The 19,797-nt window shown below is 33.6% G+C and overlaps 1 protein-coding gene across 3 annotated transcripts in view; it reads right to left on the reverse strand.

Moving 5' to 3' along the window:
• AFG2A (AFG2 AAA ATPase homolog A) overlaps positions 1-19,797 on the reverse strand; it is a 291,836-nt gene that overhangs the window by 199,569 nt on the left and 72,470 nt on the right. For all 3 annotated transcript variants that reach the window (XM_031691715.2, XM_072938051.1, XM_072938062.1), the window contains exons 12-13: positions 11,054-11,107; positions 9,281-9,360 (exon numbers count right to left, since the gene is read on the reverse strand). In XM_031691715.2, the coding sequence (XP_031547575.1) occupies positions 9,281-9,360; positions 11,054-11,107 (134 nt within the window). The remainder of the gene's footprint in view (positions 1-9,280; positions 9,361-11,053; positions 11,108-19,797) is intronic.

A 19,797-nucleotide genomic window follows, 5' to 3' on the forward strand; every position in this document is an offset into this window, starting at 1 on the left:
TCATTTCAGTTGAAAGGAAACAACTGTTCTGAAGAAATATATGCCAGTTAAGAAGAAATTACCACCAAAACTCAGAAAATTAGAGCCAAAACCATTTGATATCAAGAATCAATAATGCTTTGAATTTTCTAGCTTATCACTACATGATAAACTATGCTGTCAGATTGGGGTGATCAATACTCAGTTTGAAACTAATAGTAAATAAATTATTTTAGATTACCAACATATCTTATAATAGTAGACAGACATACATAGTGAGTTATCTTTGTGGATAGAATTGTGGAAACTGCATGTGCTCTGAATAACTGCAGCTTTGTATAGACTGTTAACATAGAGAATGACATAAAAGTATGTATTTTTCCATTCTGTCATGATTTCCCAGTAAAAATTCCAAGCTATGATAGGCAATGCTCATTGCATTCATATAGTTTTGACTCAAACACAGTGTCAGAGAAACAGGTGATTCTTAAACACACAGTTCAATTTATACTCTGCCAAGAGCAATTTTTTGAAGGGAATCTTTATCCACAATCGTGGACCTCCTCACATGGTTGTCATGAACATAATTTTTCTTATTACTTCTTTAGTTAAATTAATACATGTCAATTTAAGTTATTTTCTGAGAACAAGCTAAAAACTGAAGGAGATAAAATTCTTCTAAACATGTCATTTTCTTAAGTGCCATAGATCTAAAAATGGTAACACAGAAAACTAAAATTCTATAGTAATTATAACAAATGTTATACAATATAAAGTTTTAAAAATCATTCCAGTAAAACCTTCACTAATTAATGCTCAGTGGGAAGGTTGCTTTGAACTTGGAAAAGAGCTGTGATATTCAGTAAGCTTGGGTTCAATACCAGCTTTATCACTATTTTGTGTGTGTGTGTAATCTTGTGGAAGTTACTTAAGCTCCCCGAGCTTCAGTTTTCTCAGTCAAACATGGGAAGACTCCTATCTTTCTCAAAATTACATAAAATGGATAAAGGAGATGATCTAGCACAATACTTAGCACAAAGGAAATGTCGATAGTAAGTTATTAGCATTACTATTATTATAATTATCATCATTATACCTGACTTAATGAAGATATCAATAATCTTTTACAAGGTATCTTAACAATTAAACTAAAAAAGGTATGTCTGGTACATAAATGTTTACTGAAATAAAGCACAAATGAGATGTATGATAGATTTTCAGAAGCTAGGGTATCACAGGTCAGCAGATACTTGCCAATTCATACTGCCAGTTCCCTACTTAGCTTTAAACATGGTAGAAAGTACCAAACTTACTTAAATTTTGCCACGAAAACCACCAATGATTCTAAGATTTAAAAACTACTCTTCTTAAACCCTTCATATCTATTAGGCATTCCCTAAACAGTAAGCCTATTAAATAAACTACTAAAAGACATTTTGTTGACACAAGATGTATTAGTAGGAGATTGCTATACATCGGTAATGAGAGTTCTTTACATTTTAGTCTTAACCATACATTAGCTGTTCAAATGTAATAGTTTGGCTCCTCAGAGTCCTCAAGGAAAAATTTATTTTGAAGAGTGAAAATTTCCAGATAAGGAGATTTTTATACTTCTCAGATGCTTTAATACTTTTAAAATGATTCAAAAACAAAACAAAACAAAACAAAATGGAAGGCCTTCTAAAACAGAAAAAAAAAAAAAACAACAGAATATACTTTAAGACTGTGTGCTCAGATGCAGAAATCCCTGGCTCAAAAAACAGAACGAGAAGAAAATTTCCATTTCCTTGGTTTCTTGGATCTACACCAAAAGAAGTTCCTTCATTTGTTTTTTTTCCTATCCTCTTTTTTGTGTCTTCTAAACTAACAAGTTTTTTTTGGTGAGGGTGGATACTGATTCAGGATCTTCATTTATATACTCTTAAGTGTGGTTATAGACAGACAGGATTTGGAACCTAGGGAATTACATATATACTCGCTTTCATGAGAAAAGACTCAATTTGATTGCCCGACAATAAAATATGCGTGACTGAATAGCCTTCTGGCCGAGGGTAACATGGTGACCTTTCTACCAAATTAATTAGTATACCAAGGACGTCCACAGTCTTTCAAATTGTTTTCTTGCTGACTTAATAAGTATGACCTTAATTACTGTTACTATCCTTTCTTATCCTCAGAATACTGTTGCTATCAACTACATTAAAAAGAACATCTATCATTTCTGTACCCTTAGCACAACTGACAAAGTTTTGTGAGTCTGGACTCACTTTTAGATTTAGTATATACAATAACTACTGAATTTTTTTAAAGCATCATTTAGCCCTTCATTAATTCTTTTTAGAACTCTTTGACAGATAAATGTATTCCAAAGCTTACAAATAACTTTTTATAATGAAGATGACAATGGTTCTCTGAACAAAAATGCAGGTGACAAAATTCCAAAAGATAGTCTCAGTGTTTAATTTTAGAAGAAAATTGCTTCACAAATGACACTAAAACAAGATGAAATCAGACTCTGCTAAGAACCAGCTCAGTGAACCTCATCTCTAGTTTCTCAGCATTCATTCCCTCACTCAAAAAATAAATGTCTGGGTGCTTCTTAACTAAGAACTGTGCTGAACATCTGAGATAAGAAGATGAAGATACTACTGTCCCCTTGAGGATTTCGTAATTATTGGCACATACGAATGAGGCAGTTAACTAGATAATACATGTATAGGACCTTCTAGTTTTAAAATTCTATGATTCTGTGTTTGTAATCTGGAGCACATAAATTATTTAATTCATTACGTTTAGGAAAAAATATTAATATTCAGAAACTTAATGACACTTATAATTGGGTGTTTCTAAACAGAAAGAGGTGAAACTCATACTTGTCCAATTTGCTATTTGGTGTAGAGGAGCTGGTGGCTATAATTAATGTTGAGGACTAGGTGAAGGAAATTCTTTGGATTCTCATTACCCATGTTGCCTTTGCCCTTTATTTCCACAGATCATTGAGCGCTAGCTGGAGAACAGCATAGTGAAAATGTTTTATGGACTGAGAAATATTCTTGGCTGACTTTCAAAGCTGCAGTAGGAAACAAAATTCATAAAACTGACATCCTAGGAAATCAAAACCAACTCCAAGAAAAAGTTTAAGGGCAAACATGTAATCACTAACATAATGAAATGATTGTATAAAATTTTATTATCTGCTAGAGATAAGCAACACAACGATGAAAAAAAATCTTCAGCTTTAGAAAATATTGAAATTAGACTTTCCCAGAAGATTTTTTTTCCCTTCAGAAGTCAAGCTCTTTTTCCAAATGATCCCTATTCAAAAGTCACAATGTTATGAACTGAAGGGACTTTTATGATAGCTTGAAACAGGTCAGAAAACTATAGCCACAGACAAATCTGGCCAGCCAACTGTTTTTTATTTGATTACATATTCTCTACATCTGCTTTCACACTACAGCAAGAGATGAACAGCTGCAGTAGAGACAGGCCCCAGAGCTAAAAATATTTACTAATTGGGCTGTTACAGAAAAGAGTATACTGACCCCTATCTTAAAAGAATCCCACCATCATGATAGTAATTGTTACACTGATTTTATTTTTCAATAGTGAAAATTTCACAAAAATATGTATTTCCCTTCAACTCTGCCAATAAAGTATAATCTCCCATCATCTCTTCATATGATTTCTAAATTATAGATCAACATCCTTCATATCCAATTTAAATTTAAAGATTTTTTTCTGGTATAATTTTTAAATGTCATAAAGAGTTCTAAGCGGTAGGCATCCAAATTTGTATCTTAAAATCTACCTCTCACACCCCCATGGTCAAAATTTAGCCTTGGAAGAGACCTATAGAAGACAAGCCAAACATAATACTAATTGAACACAAGCATTACTTACAATGATTTTCTTGATACATGTAAAATATAAGCAAATTTTCATTTTAAAGTAAAAAAAAAATAGATACAATAAGAGACCTATGTGTCCTATACCAACAAGAAATAATTCTCAGTTCCTAGTAAAATGCTGCAACAGGTCACCTCTCTAAGGAAAGTCATACCTTTAATCCATGCTATAGGACTTAGCCACAATGCACAATAGTCAGAGAAATCTGCTTCATTTTATAAAACTATTATAATGAAAAATCTACTACATATTTTCCATTTCTCCTGTTGCTGTTTCCCTCAGCACTTCTGTTTAATATTAAAAGTTTGGCAATGTAAAAACTATGAAACAAGTATAAGTTAGGGAAAACTGCATACCAGGAAACAGGCATTGAATTTAACAATTCAAAACACAGATATACAAAATAATAGTGGTTAAAAGGTATTTAATAAGTTGTTAAGTTTCTCAAACATAAAAACTATTCTTTAAATATTTAGATACATGAATTTTTTCCCTGACATGAACACACTTTTTCTGTCCCCAATCCTGAGTCTAAGAGGCAGCAGTAGTCCAGTTCAAAGAGCTCTACAGAAGACGTGAGTTCTAGTCTCATCTAGGCCACAAAGGAGTTATGTACCTCTTCTCTTAAATTCTAGGGGATTCTATTCTTCCTGAAGCATAAAATATTGCACTAGATGACTTCTAAGAACTTTTCCATCTATAAAATTTTATGATTTTATGAAATTTTGAAAAACATCATAAAAATCACATTAAAAAAATTTACAACCTTCCTTGCAGAGTGTCATTTAGAGAAATGATGCCTACAAAAATTTCTTCTACAGTACTCAGTGTCAGGAATTCATTGAATTTACCTGAAATCTGGCTATGCTGCAAAAGAGGGTACTCCATTTCCTGATCATTACTTTAAAACTCAGAGCTCTTTTCAGAATGTTGCTAAGCCTGGAATCTTCATTTTCAATGAAAACTGGCTTAGAACTTCTTTCTTTTTCCCCCAACCACTCCAAGTGGAAACCAATTCAGGACTATTAAGTGCAGGAACAGCTACATAAGAAAACAGTTTTTAATATCACAGATTCTCTAATACCTCACAGAATATATCAATCAGTCAGCTTTTAACTGAGCACTTAATCTTTTTCATTTTCCATATATATAATCATTTTTACATATTAGTCATAAAATATCCCAAGTATTTTTTATATTATAGCATTAGTTTTAGAAAAACAGAATAGATCATCTTCTCTTTCTCCCAAAAAATAATGTCTTTCTTTTATTTCAAAAATACTAATTTTTCATATTTAAAATTCTTGAAATCAGGATGTCATTGGAGTTCGTAATTTCTCAGCACCATTTCATAGTTTAGGGTTGCATTTTTCTTCATTAATGTAAAATAATGACATGTCTTACAACTAATGGCATCTTAGACTAATGAAATGCTACAGTGCCTGCCATCTGTAGAATGCTTTTTCTAATTTCCCAAATGCTTCAGTTTTCTCCACTAGAATGTGAAGTCTGTTGGGGCAGGATTCATTTCTATCTCTATTACTATATTTCTATTTTTATGAAAATGATCATTATTTTAAGAATATGAATGCAGAAATTATGAGAAACACTAAAGTGTCTTAAGCAGTTAACTAAATGCCAGGTACTGTATGATGCACTTTACATGTATTCAATTCCAACAACCTGGAACTTATTATTAGTATTATCTCCATTTTATAAATGAAACAAAGGCTTGAAGAGGTTAAGGAAATTGCTCTTAGGTCCTTTGCTCTGTTTTATCCCCAACACAAACCCTGTTGCAGAAAAAGTAGTCAATAAATACTTACTGAATATGTAAATGAATGAATGCCTACAAAGGAGTCTTATGAGAGCCTGGTTAGACAGGCAGAGTCATTACCAATGTAAGTCACAGAGAAAATACACAGTAAATACAATCTTGAAAGGTTAATTAATTAAGTACTTGGACCTGAAATCCTGGAATCTGTAGTGTGGTGGTCGAGTGAAAAAGTGGCTTAGAGTATCTGCTCTAGAGTCGAAATACCTGAATTCAAATGCCAGCCTGGCTATTTGTGATACGTGATGCTGAGTAAGTTATTTATAGATCTATACACCTACGTTTCCTCACCTGTAAAGTGGAGATGAGAAGAGACCCTACATCTCCTGGGATTGTGATGATGATCAGAAGTTTAATACAAGCAAAAGGCCGTAACATAGTAAGTGAGATCCAAAGGGAGTCACTTTATTTGGAAGTTAACTAAATAAATAAGATGGACCCGGCAGCTAGTGACACTAACTAAATTGGAGAGAGATGTTCCTAGTTCCAAACCTCTTTAGTTCTGCTTGAAGTTTGGCATTACCAGGCAATTAACGTCAGCTGGTGAGAATGATTCAGGATCCTGTCACTAGCTGGACTGTCCTAGACAGAGGAAGTTGATCTAGGAGTCTCTAGGTTAGTCTAGTGGCCATTTCCTCAGTCAGAGGAGACTGGGCCAAAAGAATGCAGTACATGGGGACTTGTCCTACACTTCTCCGTTTCTGGGGACAGAACTGTTGCCTAAGACAAGACTGACTGATGACTTCCTGCCCAGCCTGCTCTCTTCCTCCCCACTATAATCAGGAAAAAAGTAAAAATTTAAGCTAGCTGGGAGGCAGGGCAGAGTACTGGAGCCAACTGTACAATATTCTACTTCAAATCAATGCAGGTGCCTTTTCGTGAGTTTTTTCTTTACCTGTAAAGCACTCAAAATAGTTCCTAGTAAACGATAAGCACTAAATAAATATTAACCAATATTATTATTAGCACAGTATAATTCAAATCTCTTCCCTGTTTCAGTGCCTTACTCCATACCATATTATCCACTTTCCAAAGAGCTATGCTACTTTAATAGCATTTTCAATTTTCCCAAATGTTATAGAGCTCATTAAAGCACTTTCCAAAGGAAATCTTACATTTCCTCCAACTCATAATATGAACTAAGACAAAAAATCTTATTCAGAACATCCATAATTTAAATGAGCATACAGAAAAAAAAGAAGTAAATAGCAGGCTTACTTATTTTCCAGGTCCCACAGAGACATAAATGGGACAGGGAAGAGGAGAAAATAGTGGTTGTAAACAGACGATTTTATAAGCATGAAAAACTTCTCTTTCCGAAAGCACAAACATTTCTAAAGCTAAGCAAATAGTATGTCTATGCTCTATTTACAATGCGCAGGTTGCAACCCTCAGTTTCATGGCTAACCTGATTAAGTTCAAATAGTCAAAATAATTGATTTAACATGCACAGAATAGTCAGGACGAGCATGTGTCATAATTCACGGCTCAATTTGTTAAACATCTCAAGTTTGGAAATTAAAATCCTGATAAGAAGAAATAGTCTTCTTAGGCATTGTCATTTCTGGACTAGTTATATTGAGTTTGATCTTAATATTATAATAGAAAGCAGATAATAACTTTGAAAAAAATGAAAGCAATGAATATTCTACAGCCCAAAATTATTTCAAAAATTCCTAGTTGTTGGATTTTCTTATTTTTCCATGTTTTCCTATATTTTCTATTTCTTTAACAATGTATAAAATTGTTTTAAGTATCTTGGGAATTTTATACTTTAGCTCTGTACCAACAGCTGTTTTTTTTAATTTCTAGAAATTGTGTTCAATTCAAATAGCTGAAGAACAAAAATGTATGTATGGAGCTTTTATTTGTTTTAGCTTTCAGGTAATAGTAATCTAATTAGATACAACAATCACTTTCTAGGTAATGCTGGTCCATCACACAATTATGGGGGAAAAAACCCAACTGAAAATAAAATATCATTCTATGAGATTCTAATGGTTATTAAAACCAAACTACAGGACTTAGTGCAACTAAAGTGTAACTAAAACTAATTGGACCATTAACATTATATTTGCTATTCAGTCTTATCTTTGTTTTCTGAAATATCAACTAACTCAGCCAAAAATTCTTCTTATGCAAAGGAAACTTCACAGAATTTATTTGTACTTTATCTGAATGAGTTACTGAGGAAGAGCTCACAATATGAAGACTATCAGAATAAATGATATATACAGGCTGCAAGTTATCAGCATCTCTAATACATTTGCAAATTCCTACTGAGTCAAATTGTCTGCAAAAACAGGTTATGTCTACCAAGTGCCTTGTCTGGTTTCTTATACCATTATATTTCAAAAGTACTTTATGAGAACTCTGCTACATATTCCACCTCCCATCTGGCTCATATTTAACAATGTTTCCTATCCTGTTCCTTTTTAGGCTCCAAAACCAGATGTCTCTGGTGTCACATAAATGTGGCAGATCACCCTACTTCAGCAAACTTCTCTGGCTTCTTTCTCTTCTCTTGCAGTCAAGGTGAACTTGAGTTGTTTGTAACCTCTTGCTCCATCTCACTTCCAAAGTAATAAAAGGTTCTCAAGTACTTCAACTCATAAAACAACAAGACTGGTAGGTATTTACAGGATATTGAATGGGTGGGGTGGAGAGCAGGCCAGGCTACCTCCAAATGTTTCCTATTGACAGTTATATTCTCATCTGATTAGGCAGCTCTATCCAGTAAAGAAGAGAGCAGCAATGCCTCTTATCAAATTTAGTTCTGAGACTTAGAAGGTGCCTTCTGCCATCACTGCAATAACATCAGCAAAACTTTTATACCCAATGTGTTCATAAGTGTGTAAGCAGGAAGTTACGCAGAAAGCACACAAATTAACACTCCAACATGAAGTACTTGTAATACATATTCCTTAAAAAATCTCTAAACAATTGTAGGGGGGAAAAATCATACTTGTAAACAGTTCTGATATATATATATATATCTACATATATATATGTAGATATACACTATATATATTAGAAATATTATAAATAATCCCCTTTATTGTCTGAGATTCAGAAACAAAGCTATTAATACTAATTTTTATTCTAGCTATTAATACTAATTTTTATTCTATTGGAACTAATGATATTTTAGAAAACATGATTTAATTCACAGAATATTAAAATCTGTATGATGACATTTTATTATAATTGGGTTCTAGTGTATCAAAAATTATGCTTGAGCTTTATTTACAGTTTTAACCATATATTAATAACAACCCAAATTTTGACAAGCAGTGCAGGGGGCTCTCTCTGGATAGTGAATTATAAAAATTAACTCAAATACCCCAAATAGATATCAGTCTTTAAAAAAATATTGTATATGAAAATACTATAAAGTGATGACATGAAATGGGTATAAGAGGAAAAAAAAATACATGAATTGAAAAATGTTTTATTTTAGGACAAATGTATTAATAAATAAAATTTGTATAAGAAATGCTATTTCTTCTAAACTGTAATTGCTGGTATTTAATAGCAGTCCTATTATATATTTCTTACCTGCCCCTTTCAACTGCTAAGGCATCAAGCTCATCAAAGAAAATAATGGAAGGAGCCACTGCTCTCGCTTTTCGGAAGATCTGGTGGAAAGAGAGCCATGTTAGCTAAAGATCAGCAAATTCCAGGAAACCTTGTAGTTGGTTTTAGTTTAAAACTGCATTTAAAACCAGATCTATTATGTACAAATCTACCAGCGCAATCACTTTGTATACAACCTATAACAGATGTATACACAATTCATAATGGATGTAAATGTATCTTCTTCCATGGTGCCTACTTGCAAACAGAGACAAGACACCAACACATATTCAAAGAGGTGTGTAGGAGACAATCTGATTAGGTAATTAGATAATCTCCATTAAAATCCCACTGACACCACTTAGTAGCTATGTGACTTTCAGTGGCTAACTTCTCTAAACTTCAATTTCTATATCTATAAAATGGAGATTATGATCAAAGCCTGTCTCAGAAGTTTATTTTAAGAACCGAATTAAAAAAGAATGCAAAGCATTTAGCATAATGCCTGGATCATAGTAACAGCTCAGTGATAGTTAATTATCTACCATTAACATATTTTTAAAAGAAAAATCATAAATGTGTAAAATCAGCCAAAATTTGGCATATAAAAACCCAAAAGCCACACACCTTGCTCATTTCTCTAAAGACTATATGGGAAAAATAGCCAAAACTTGTAAGAGCATAGGTCGGTTAAACCAGAAGTCATTTAGACTATCAACATCAAAGAATAGCCAGACAACCATGGGGCAATGTGGAAATGGCCTAGAAAAAGTCAGCAAAGGAAGAAAGAAATCCAAACGGTACTACCTATAACCTAGGCCCCCATTTTCTGGTCACAAGTATCATGACCATAAAATTACACAACAGTTACCAAAACATTAACATTAAAAAACATCACCTTTTTCATATTTCATCAATGATGGTGCTTTCATCACCAGTTAATGTTTTATATGATCATCATCATCTAAATGTCAAAGGCAAAAAAGGCCAAAAAGTAACTTAATTTTTTTCTTAGATGTAAAACGAAAAATTCTAATCTCTAATACTCTTGGTGGGTACCCGGACATTTTACAAATGAAGACCATCCATTCCATTGGTACTTATGTGTTCCTGTCCTTGCTTAGCTTCAGTGACAACACAGGGTGTCTGTGTGAGGCAGGCCAATCTCTGCTTAAGAAACCCAAGACTTGTGGTCTAACTGCTATAGTGACCCTACTCCAGTGCCTTGATTCTGCATGAATTTCCTGGTTTTGTAGCTTCTGCAATATAGAATGGCCAACAGGCCAATCAGGCACTGGCATTAAAACTTGAGAGAGCGGAGGGGGATTAATTTTCTAAATCACCAAAGGTAAAATAAATAAGGAGAGTATAGTAAAATTTTCATATACTAAGCTTATTTGATTTAAAGAACCACCTAGTGTTAAAGTATTTAAATCTCACTCTGAGATCATGTGTTCTTTGTTAAGTATAGACATAGCCTTTTTTTTAAAAGAAGGAGAAGGAAATGTTGATAGCTGTTTAAAAAGATACTTGGTAAAACTGAAGGCTGGTAATAGTAAGATGTTTAAAAACAAAACCAAACTATTGTAGATGCCCAAAATTACATTTTAAAATAATATGTGCCTAAAAAAAATATGCCACTGGAATTTGGATTTAGAAATTTCAAAACTTGTAACCCTAAACAAAATAAAAACCGTACAGGACAGAAGTGTGGTTCTCCTATGCGGAGTTCACTTTAAGGCATAATCTTCTTACCTCTCTAACTGCTCTTTCAGATTCACCAACATATTTATTCATTAATTCAGGCCCCTGCATGAAAAGGAAACAATTGTTCAGTGTATTTATAAATCCAATCATATATGTCTTTTGATAAAAGGGAAAATAAATACATAAAAGAAAGAGAGAGAAAATGAAAGAAAGAAAATAAATCTGCTTTTAATTAATTTAGTTACTTTAGCATGCTTATTTTCACTAGGTGTTATTTATGCCTCAAAATTTAGAGCCATTCTACAAAAACTACACATCAATACAGTGGCTGTGACTAAACGTAACAGTTTAATATTTTGTTCATAATCTGCCTACCCATCCATCCATTTATCAGGCAAGGTGCTGGGCATCGAAGACAGAATAATATAATACTAGATGAATAGCTTTCTCTGGCAAGATGCAAGACCTCAGGACTATTCTTTTTATGACTCCATGATAATCCCTGAAAATGGAATGGGAATCATGTAATCCATGATGTTATCTTACAGTCCCTGAGTATTTCCAATATAAATGCTGCTCTCAAGCACTCAGCTCTCACTTGGCCATGTAGACACTGATTCCATGGATCTCTAGAGCCAAAGAAGCTCTTCTCAGCCACTATCCCAGCCAGCGAAGACAACTTGCATAGACAAAATCTTAGGACCACCAAAACTGCTAACCCTCAGTCATAGTATCACACTGTGACAATGACAATGACTTGCCACTCTCCAAAGTGTCTTCACTCAGTCTTTGTCTCAACCTCCCTTCGGATATCTGCTACTCAGGACTCCATCTAGTTGATGAGAAATCTCTTTTCCTTTCTTGTGTTCACGTATTTTAGAAGGGGTACCAAGGATGAAAGGTGTGAACCTCTAGTAATAAAATTCTATCATTTCTTACTAGCTGGCTATCAACAAAAGAATCCCCATAAAAGTGGCTGGACTCCCAGTGATTTGCTGCTTACCACTGATTCAAAGATGTCCTTTTTTCTGGATATTTAACATTTCTGAATTTTAAGATTTTTCTTTCTTAAGTATCTAAAATATCATATATTGTAAAAAGTAGTAGGCTTTCATTTTTACTGCACACCTATTTACTTTCTCATGATACAGTCATCATATCACAGGAAGTTATGAGATTAAAAAATAATAGTAACTCCTACCTGATAACCACAAATATTTCCTTCAGACACTGGTATAAAGCTTGTCCTACAAATGCCAGATGTCCTTCTCAGCTATGGGAGATTTCTCTTCTTGTTCTTTCCAGCATGGGGCTTCTAATGACACCCTTCCCTACACTCCAAATCCAATAGACATGTATGTACATGCTTCTTTTTCTGCACACATGTACATGCACGTGTGTAGATACACAAACTTATTTTGAACAAGATTCATGTTGTATCCCATGCAAATGATGGGTTCAGACAATTTAGGGAATGTAACTAGACAATGGCTTGAGTATTTCCTAAACAACTTATGCAAATTAAATAAAAATGTGACTGGCTGAAACACAAGAGCAATCCCTAGCAGAATGTCAACTAATGCCACAAACTGGTATAAGTGATAACTAGCTTCAGTTAAGACGCCACATTATAAAGATAATTAACACATGGGATGACAAGTACTAGCTCAGAGGCATGCATAGGTGCTACTAAAACACAAAAAAGGAGCTACTTAGGAGTCAAGGATGCTCCTAGAGAAAGTAACATTTCAGGTGAGTCCGTAGTTGATTTACTCTGCAGCCTCAAAAATATGAAATACATCAAGACCCTGAAAGAAATCAGAAAGGTCTCTGATGAGCTGAAATATATGTTACTATATGCACTTTAACTGTAGAAGAGCTCTTAGGACTTTACTCAGAGTTCACTGACTTTTCAGTTATACACAAGACTAATAAACTTGAGTTTGAACGAATCAAAGAATTTAGAAAAGGTGAACCTAAAAGCAGCAATATCCCAGTAGTACATGTAATACCCAGAGCTTGGTGTCTAAACTCTCCATCCAAAGGTAAGTCAATTGCTTTAAGAATTTTACATTATACATAAAGTGGTACAGTAATATTTGAAGATAGACTGTAAATTGTATTTACTATAAACCCTAGACCAAGTATCTTTTTAAAAGGATAATCAAGATGTTGAGCTATCAAGAAAACAGGAGAGATAAACTAGAATACTAAAACATACTCAACTAATCCAAAAGAAAGTAGGAAAAGTTGGGGGGGGGGAGATAAAAAGAACAGATGAAACAAACAAAACTTATAGCATAAAGGCAATCTACAGATTTAATGTGACCCCTATCAAATTAACCAGGACATGTTTTACAAAACTGGAACAAATGATCCTAAGATTTATATGGAATCACAAAAGACCCTGAATTGTCAAAGAAATATTGAAGAAAAAGAACAAAGCTGGAGGAATAACCTTCCCAGACTTCAGACAATATTACAGAGCTATAGAAATCAAAACAGCATGGTACTGGCATAAAAACAGACATACAGATCAATGGAATAGAATAGAGAGCCAAGAAATAAATCCACAGACCTATGGTCAGTTAATCTTCGACAAAGGAGGCAAGAATATACAATGGAGAAAAGACAGTCTCTTCAACAAGTGGTGTTGGGAAAACTGGATAGAAGCATATAAATCAATGAAGTTAGAACACTCCCTCACTCCATACATAAAAATAAACTCAAAATGGCTTAAAGATTTAAATATAAGACAAGACACAATAAATCTCCTGGAAGAAAACATAGGCAAAATATTCTGACATAAACCTTAGCAACATTCCCTTAGAGCAGTCTATCCAGCCAATGGAAATAAGAGCAAATATAAACAAGTGGGACCTAATAAACTCATAAGCTTTTGCACAGCAAATGAAACCATAAGAAAAACAAAACAACAACCAACAGAATGGGAGAAAATATTTGCAAATGATGTGACAAAGACTTAATTTCCAGAATATATAAACAGCTCATACAACTTAATAGCAAAAAATCAAACAACCCAATCCAAAAATGGGCAAAAGACTAAACAAGCATTTGTCTAATAAAGACATACAAATGGCCAATAGACATATGAAAAAATGCTCAATATCACTAATTATCAGAGAAATGCAAATCAAAACTGCAGTGAGGTATCACCTCACACCAGTCAGAATGGCCATCATCCAAAAGTCCAAGAATGATAAATACTGGAGAGGGTGTGGAGAAAAGGGAACCCTCCTACACTGTTGGTGGGAATGTAGTCTGGTGTAGCCATTATGGAAAACAGTAGGGAGATTTCTCAAAAAACTAAAAATTGACTTACCCTATGATCCAGCAATCCCACTCCAAATCCAGAGGGAACTCTAAGTCGAAAAGATATATGCACCCCAATGTTCCTGGAAACACTATTTACAATAGCCAATACATGGAAGCAATCTAAATGTCCACTGACAGATGACTGGATAAAGAGTTGTGGTATATTTATACAATGGACTACTACTCTGCCATAAAAAGAATAAAATAATGCCATTTGCAGCAACATGGATGGACATAGAGATCATCATTCTAAGCAAAGTAAGCTAGAAAGAGAAAGACAAATACCATACAATATCACTCACGTGTGGTATCTAAAAAAAAAATTGAGGGGGAGACACTATGAACTCATCCACAAAACAGAAACAGACTTGCAGACTTAGTAAACTATCTAAGGGGAAAGAGGATGCGAGGGGAAAAATTTGGAAGTTTGAGATTTACAAATGTTAGCCTCTCTATATAAAAATAGATTAAAAAATAGTTTCTTTGGTATAGCACAGGGAACTGTGTTCAATATGTTGTAATAACCTTTAATGGAAAAAAAAGAAAATGAATATATGTATGTATATGCATGACTGAGATACTGTGCTGTACATCAGAGAAAGACATGTTGTAATTGACTATTTCAATTAAAAAAAAAGAAATTAATGGCTAGGAAAAAAAATTATTGCATAAAAGTTACAAACATGCCTGATGAAAGGCAAACAATCTTCTAATTTTTTTTATACTACTTCCACGATGAGTGAGTCAAAAGCACTGAAATATGGTAGTATTTTAACAAGTAAGTAGATCAGAGCATGTGAGGAACACGGTAGAACAGTCAAGGTAAGAGTAAAAAAAGGATAGGAAGAATATCTCAAAGTCCAGTCTGACAAAAATCCGGTTGTTCCAAAGATACTGACATTCATCATATTCAATTAAGATGAGTTATCTGATAGCATCAACACAGAAATACGTAAGTAAGGAGAGGGTCAGTTTTATCCTTCTGCCTGATTTTCTGATTAACCCAAGACAATGCATTAGTAAATTTTACATAACATTAATAAGATTAATTCTAATGCTCCCCACTCCCCCAAAATATTCTTCTTATATGTCTTCCTCTTTTCTTTAAAAATAATCTTTCCAAATTATTTCTGAGTAATAATTACACATCTAATAAAAATTAATATTTGTGGCTAATAGGGGGTAAATGCATGAAAACCATAATTATGGCATATTATAAAATATCATCTAACATTTAAAGGTACTTCTACATCTGACTGAAATCTACCAACAACCAAGGAATACATAAACTATCTGTAAGCAAACAAAGTTATCAAGAAAACTTGCTTGGGATAGTGCTTTGGAGGACTAACATTATTTACAATTAGTATATCAATTGTTCGTGCAGTGGTACTTAAACTGTCTGTAAGCAATCATGTTTATACAATAGAATGGTTTTTAAGCTTAATTTCCCAAAGATACTACAGAGAAGTCTCATCACTCTAACCTCATCACTGGTGATTTGATTACCTTAATTTCTTAAATAATACAGCCTCAGATGGCATTAATGTGAATAAAGACAAACAATGAAACACTAGTTATGCTGAGACACAATGTTCTCATTTTAAAGTATATTGAGGAAATAGCAACAACTTAATACCAAATCAATTTTACAAGTTTGTTTTTAGACACAGGTTAGACTGTATAATAGGAACACAAAATTTACACTCTTGGCTATCAGTGAGATATATAAACCTGAAGGCATTTTCCAAGTATTGTGGGACTGCAGAAGATAAAATGTGAAGGGCCAAACAGTAAATATTTTATGCACTGTAGGCCACATACAGCCTGTATCACATATTATTCACTTTCTTTCAAACATCCTATTAAAAATATAAAGTTCATTCTTAACCAGAGGGCTAGGTTAAAATAAACTGCAGGCTGGCTTTGGCCCAAAAGCTATAGTCTGCTGACCCCTGATCTAGAATAATCTCATACAATTTGAAACAGTTCATTTTTATTGAATGAGATCAAAAGTCACCAAAAGTATCAATGACATGATTACTAAGTGAAAAACCTGGCCTACAAAATATTTTTAAAAATTGATCAAAATATTAAGGCAAAAAATCACTGACACTTAAAAAACCAATTTCAAAATATCTAGTCATGTTTAAGTTATTCATGCCCAATGACAAACTTCTACCTCTAGGTATATATATCCTAGAGAAACTCTTGTACATACACACAAGGGGACGTACAAAAATATTACTGAAGCATTCTTTACAACAACAAAAAACTAAACTTGGAAAAATCTAAAAATTCATTAATATAAAATGGGTAAATAAATTACAGTGTTCTCATAAAATGGAGTCTATACATCAAATATGAATGAAGGGCTGGGGTAACAAAGACAGTTTGGAAGCAGGTAGACAAGAAAGAAAGCTATTATACAGCCAAAACCCACGGCCTTATATACTTCTATAGAGTTCTTAATGTTTTGCCAAATGTTTAAAGGTCATAGAATAGTTACAATTTTCCCATTGATTATTAAGATCATTTTGTATCGTTTCACCTTGCATGAACATTTTTAGAGTCCTGCACTACAGTGCAAAACAAGGTCTGCTCCACTCATATTATATAAATTACACTTTTACTCCAAGGGGGCTATGAACAAAGACTTAAGAAAGTAAACAACAAAATAATCAGGGCTCATTAAATAAATCAAGCTTTCGACAATCAGGAGAATAAGTTTTTGTTGGGGAGGGGTTGGAGTGGGGAGAGTGAGGAAGGGATAAGAAAATTTTATGCATAATTTTATTCAGTTTACAGTGACTAATAGACAAGTGTGACCTGAAAATAATCAGAAAGGAAACTGTTAGTGTACCAGTTACTTTTATTGTAATTATTATCATGCAAACTCTGTATTACTGTTATTATTCTTATTGCAACTCTCCATAAAAGTCAAGGGCGTGACATGAAATAGTAATCTAAATGAAGACAGTCATTTAAATAGGCAATGTAATCAATGTATATACACTGCCTTCTCATTATCTGGCTTAACTGAAAGGAAGCAGTTAGAGAATCTGGAGAAATGATTACAGTTCTCCATAGAGCTGACTCTAAAAAAGAAGATAACCTGAATATTAATTTTGGAAAGTACAAGGTTATGATCATTTCATGATCTGAGAATACAATATCAATATTGTGCTACTGATAACAGAAAGGTTAATATGTTTTAAATATCTGATGTATAGGCAAACAGACAGTATTTTGCTGAAAATGTGAAAATGTAGTCTAAAGCCTCAACCAGTGAAGGGCCATTCTACTACCACGTAGAGGTGGGCTACAGAAAACCTGTGGATAAGAAACAATGCTTTCTCTCCAGAAACAAAATAAACAAACAAAAAAATCAAATCGATTTCAAAATCTAACCTAAGAATTTAGTATTGTGAAGAAAATCTGGGTTAAACTAATTCAAGTCAATATTACTTCTAAGTCATAGCAGTAATCAAAAGTTCTGTAAGGTCTCCAGGGAACAAGTGGTTTTGTACAGAACTACAGCTGAGGAATCCTGCCTAGATGACTGGCCTAAAAATGCAACACCAGTAGCTGAACCGACACATTATATGAAGCCAAAATTCTATATGAAGTCAAGGCAATACCATCACCAAAGAAGGTTATTCTGAGTTTGAAGTTCAAATTGCTCCCCACCAAAAAAATCACTATATTCTGATACAACCAGCTGCAAAAGATTAAGTTCAGTTTAAAGATACATACTACATTTTATTCTAACACTAACAAAAAACTTAAGGGATCATAAGCTATGCTGCTATACTTTTTTGTTTTATTTGAGGTTAAATATACATCCAATTATGAAAAATAGAAGCAGAAATTAGCATCAGCTAAGGAAATCTTGCTAAATGCTTGACAGGTACTATCCCCTTTATTGCTTATAACAGTCCTCCGAGGTGAATACTATCATCACAGTAACTTTAGAGGGAAAAAAATGAAGTTTAAAAAAAAAGAAGTTAAGTAATTTGCTAAGACACAGATTAGTAAATGGTAGAACTGGGAGTCAAGTCTCTTAACCATTACAGCTGACAATTAGAGGAAATGTCCCAAATGTTCAGCCACCAGCAGGCAAAAGAATAAGCAACAGACTAGAATATAAGCATTATGTGAGCAACTTGTAGGATGTTATTAGTGGAAGGGCTTTAGAAGCCATTTACTTTAACCTACCTCACTTAAAAGCTGAGGAAAACAAAGCACAAAGTGAAATGCCGAAAGTCCTAGAAAAGTTAAATGGCAGAAATGATGCTAAGAATGCAGGATTTGGGTTCCCGGGATACTATGCTTTCAAAAAACTATGATGCCTTCTGTTTTCTCCAAGTTCAAAAAAAAAAAAGTTTAAAAAGGGAAATGTCCCCTTAAGAGTATACACGGAACCAACAATTCAAATTCAAATGTATTTGTGGGAACAGATCAAGTGGAAGGGAAAGTCTAACTCTGAATAAATAGCTGCTAGCATAGGTTAATTTAAAAATAAGAATATTCGATACCCATTATAAACAAGAGACCATTAATATTGAACTATAAGGGTTAGGTACACATAGTAAGGTCTTATGAGTCCCACATTTGCTAATAAATTACTTAACTCTTTAAAAATACATAAATCCCTAGAATAGACAAGGCTGATGAAACTAGGTAAGGTTATTTTCTTCCAATTTTACTTACCAAATAACTATGTTATGCTAGTTCTGCCACATTTCACCTGCCTATACAAGTACTTTATTGATAAGGGTGACCAAGAAAAACTATCAAAAGTAAGCTGAATGCCATGAATTGGCTTCTCTAGGGGTACTGTTATTTTTAATGTTTCCATGCCAAGATTTCATGAGTTCCAGTTTATAAAACAACAAAAACAACCCAGATACATGTAAAAATTTGTCCAACTGTTCTAATAATCCAGTAAAAACTAAATCTGACTTATCTGTTACTGTATTTCAGTATTTCACACTACACCAGTCACAAATTCACGTATAATATTTATACCTCATGCTCTTGCAGTTCTGCCTCTTTAATCACTACTGGGTTTTTCCAGTCTTCCCCAGGGCTTTTTAAATGTGTCTGACACCTGCCTGTTGCTTTTGGCTATTATAATTCAAATCAAGTTTTTATAAGTTCCAAAATGTCTAGGGAAGGCAAGTTAACCCAAGTGTTAACTATGGTTAAATGTTACGGAATATGCTCATAAAAACCCAAACTCATATGAGATAGAATTACATACATGCAATGTGAGTAAAGGATCTTGAAAATTAATAAAAAGTACAGCATCAGCATATAGAGAAGGCCATTTTGAGAGAGCACTTCAAAGAGTCTGAAAACAGGCATTAAGTGCTAGGCAAGAAATGCCATGTGCAAGTAAACCCTAAAAAGTGAGAGGGGGCTGGCAGGGAAGGAAACAGAATTCAAGCTGT

Source organism: Vicugna pacos, chromosome 2 (genome assembly GCF_048564905.1).
Source record: "Vicugna pacos chromosome 2, VicPac4, whole genome shotgun sequence".
In the NCBI taxonomy this organism is placed as follows: Eukaryota; Metazoa; Chordata; class Mammalia; order Artiodactyla; family Camelidae; genus Vicugna; species Vicugna pacos.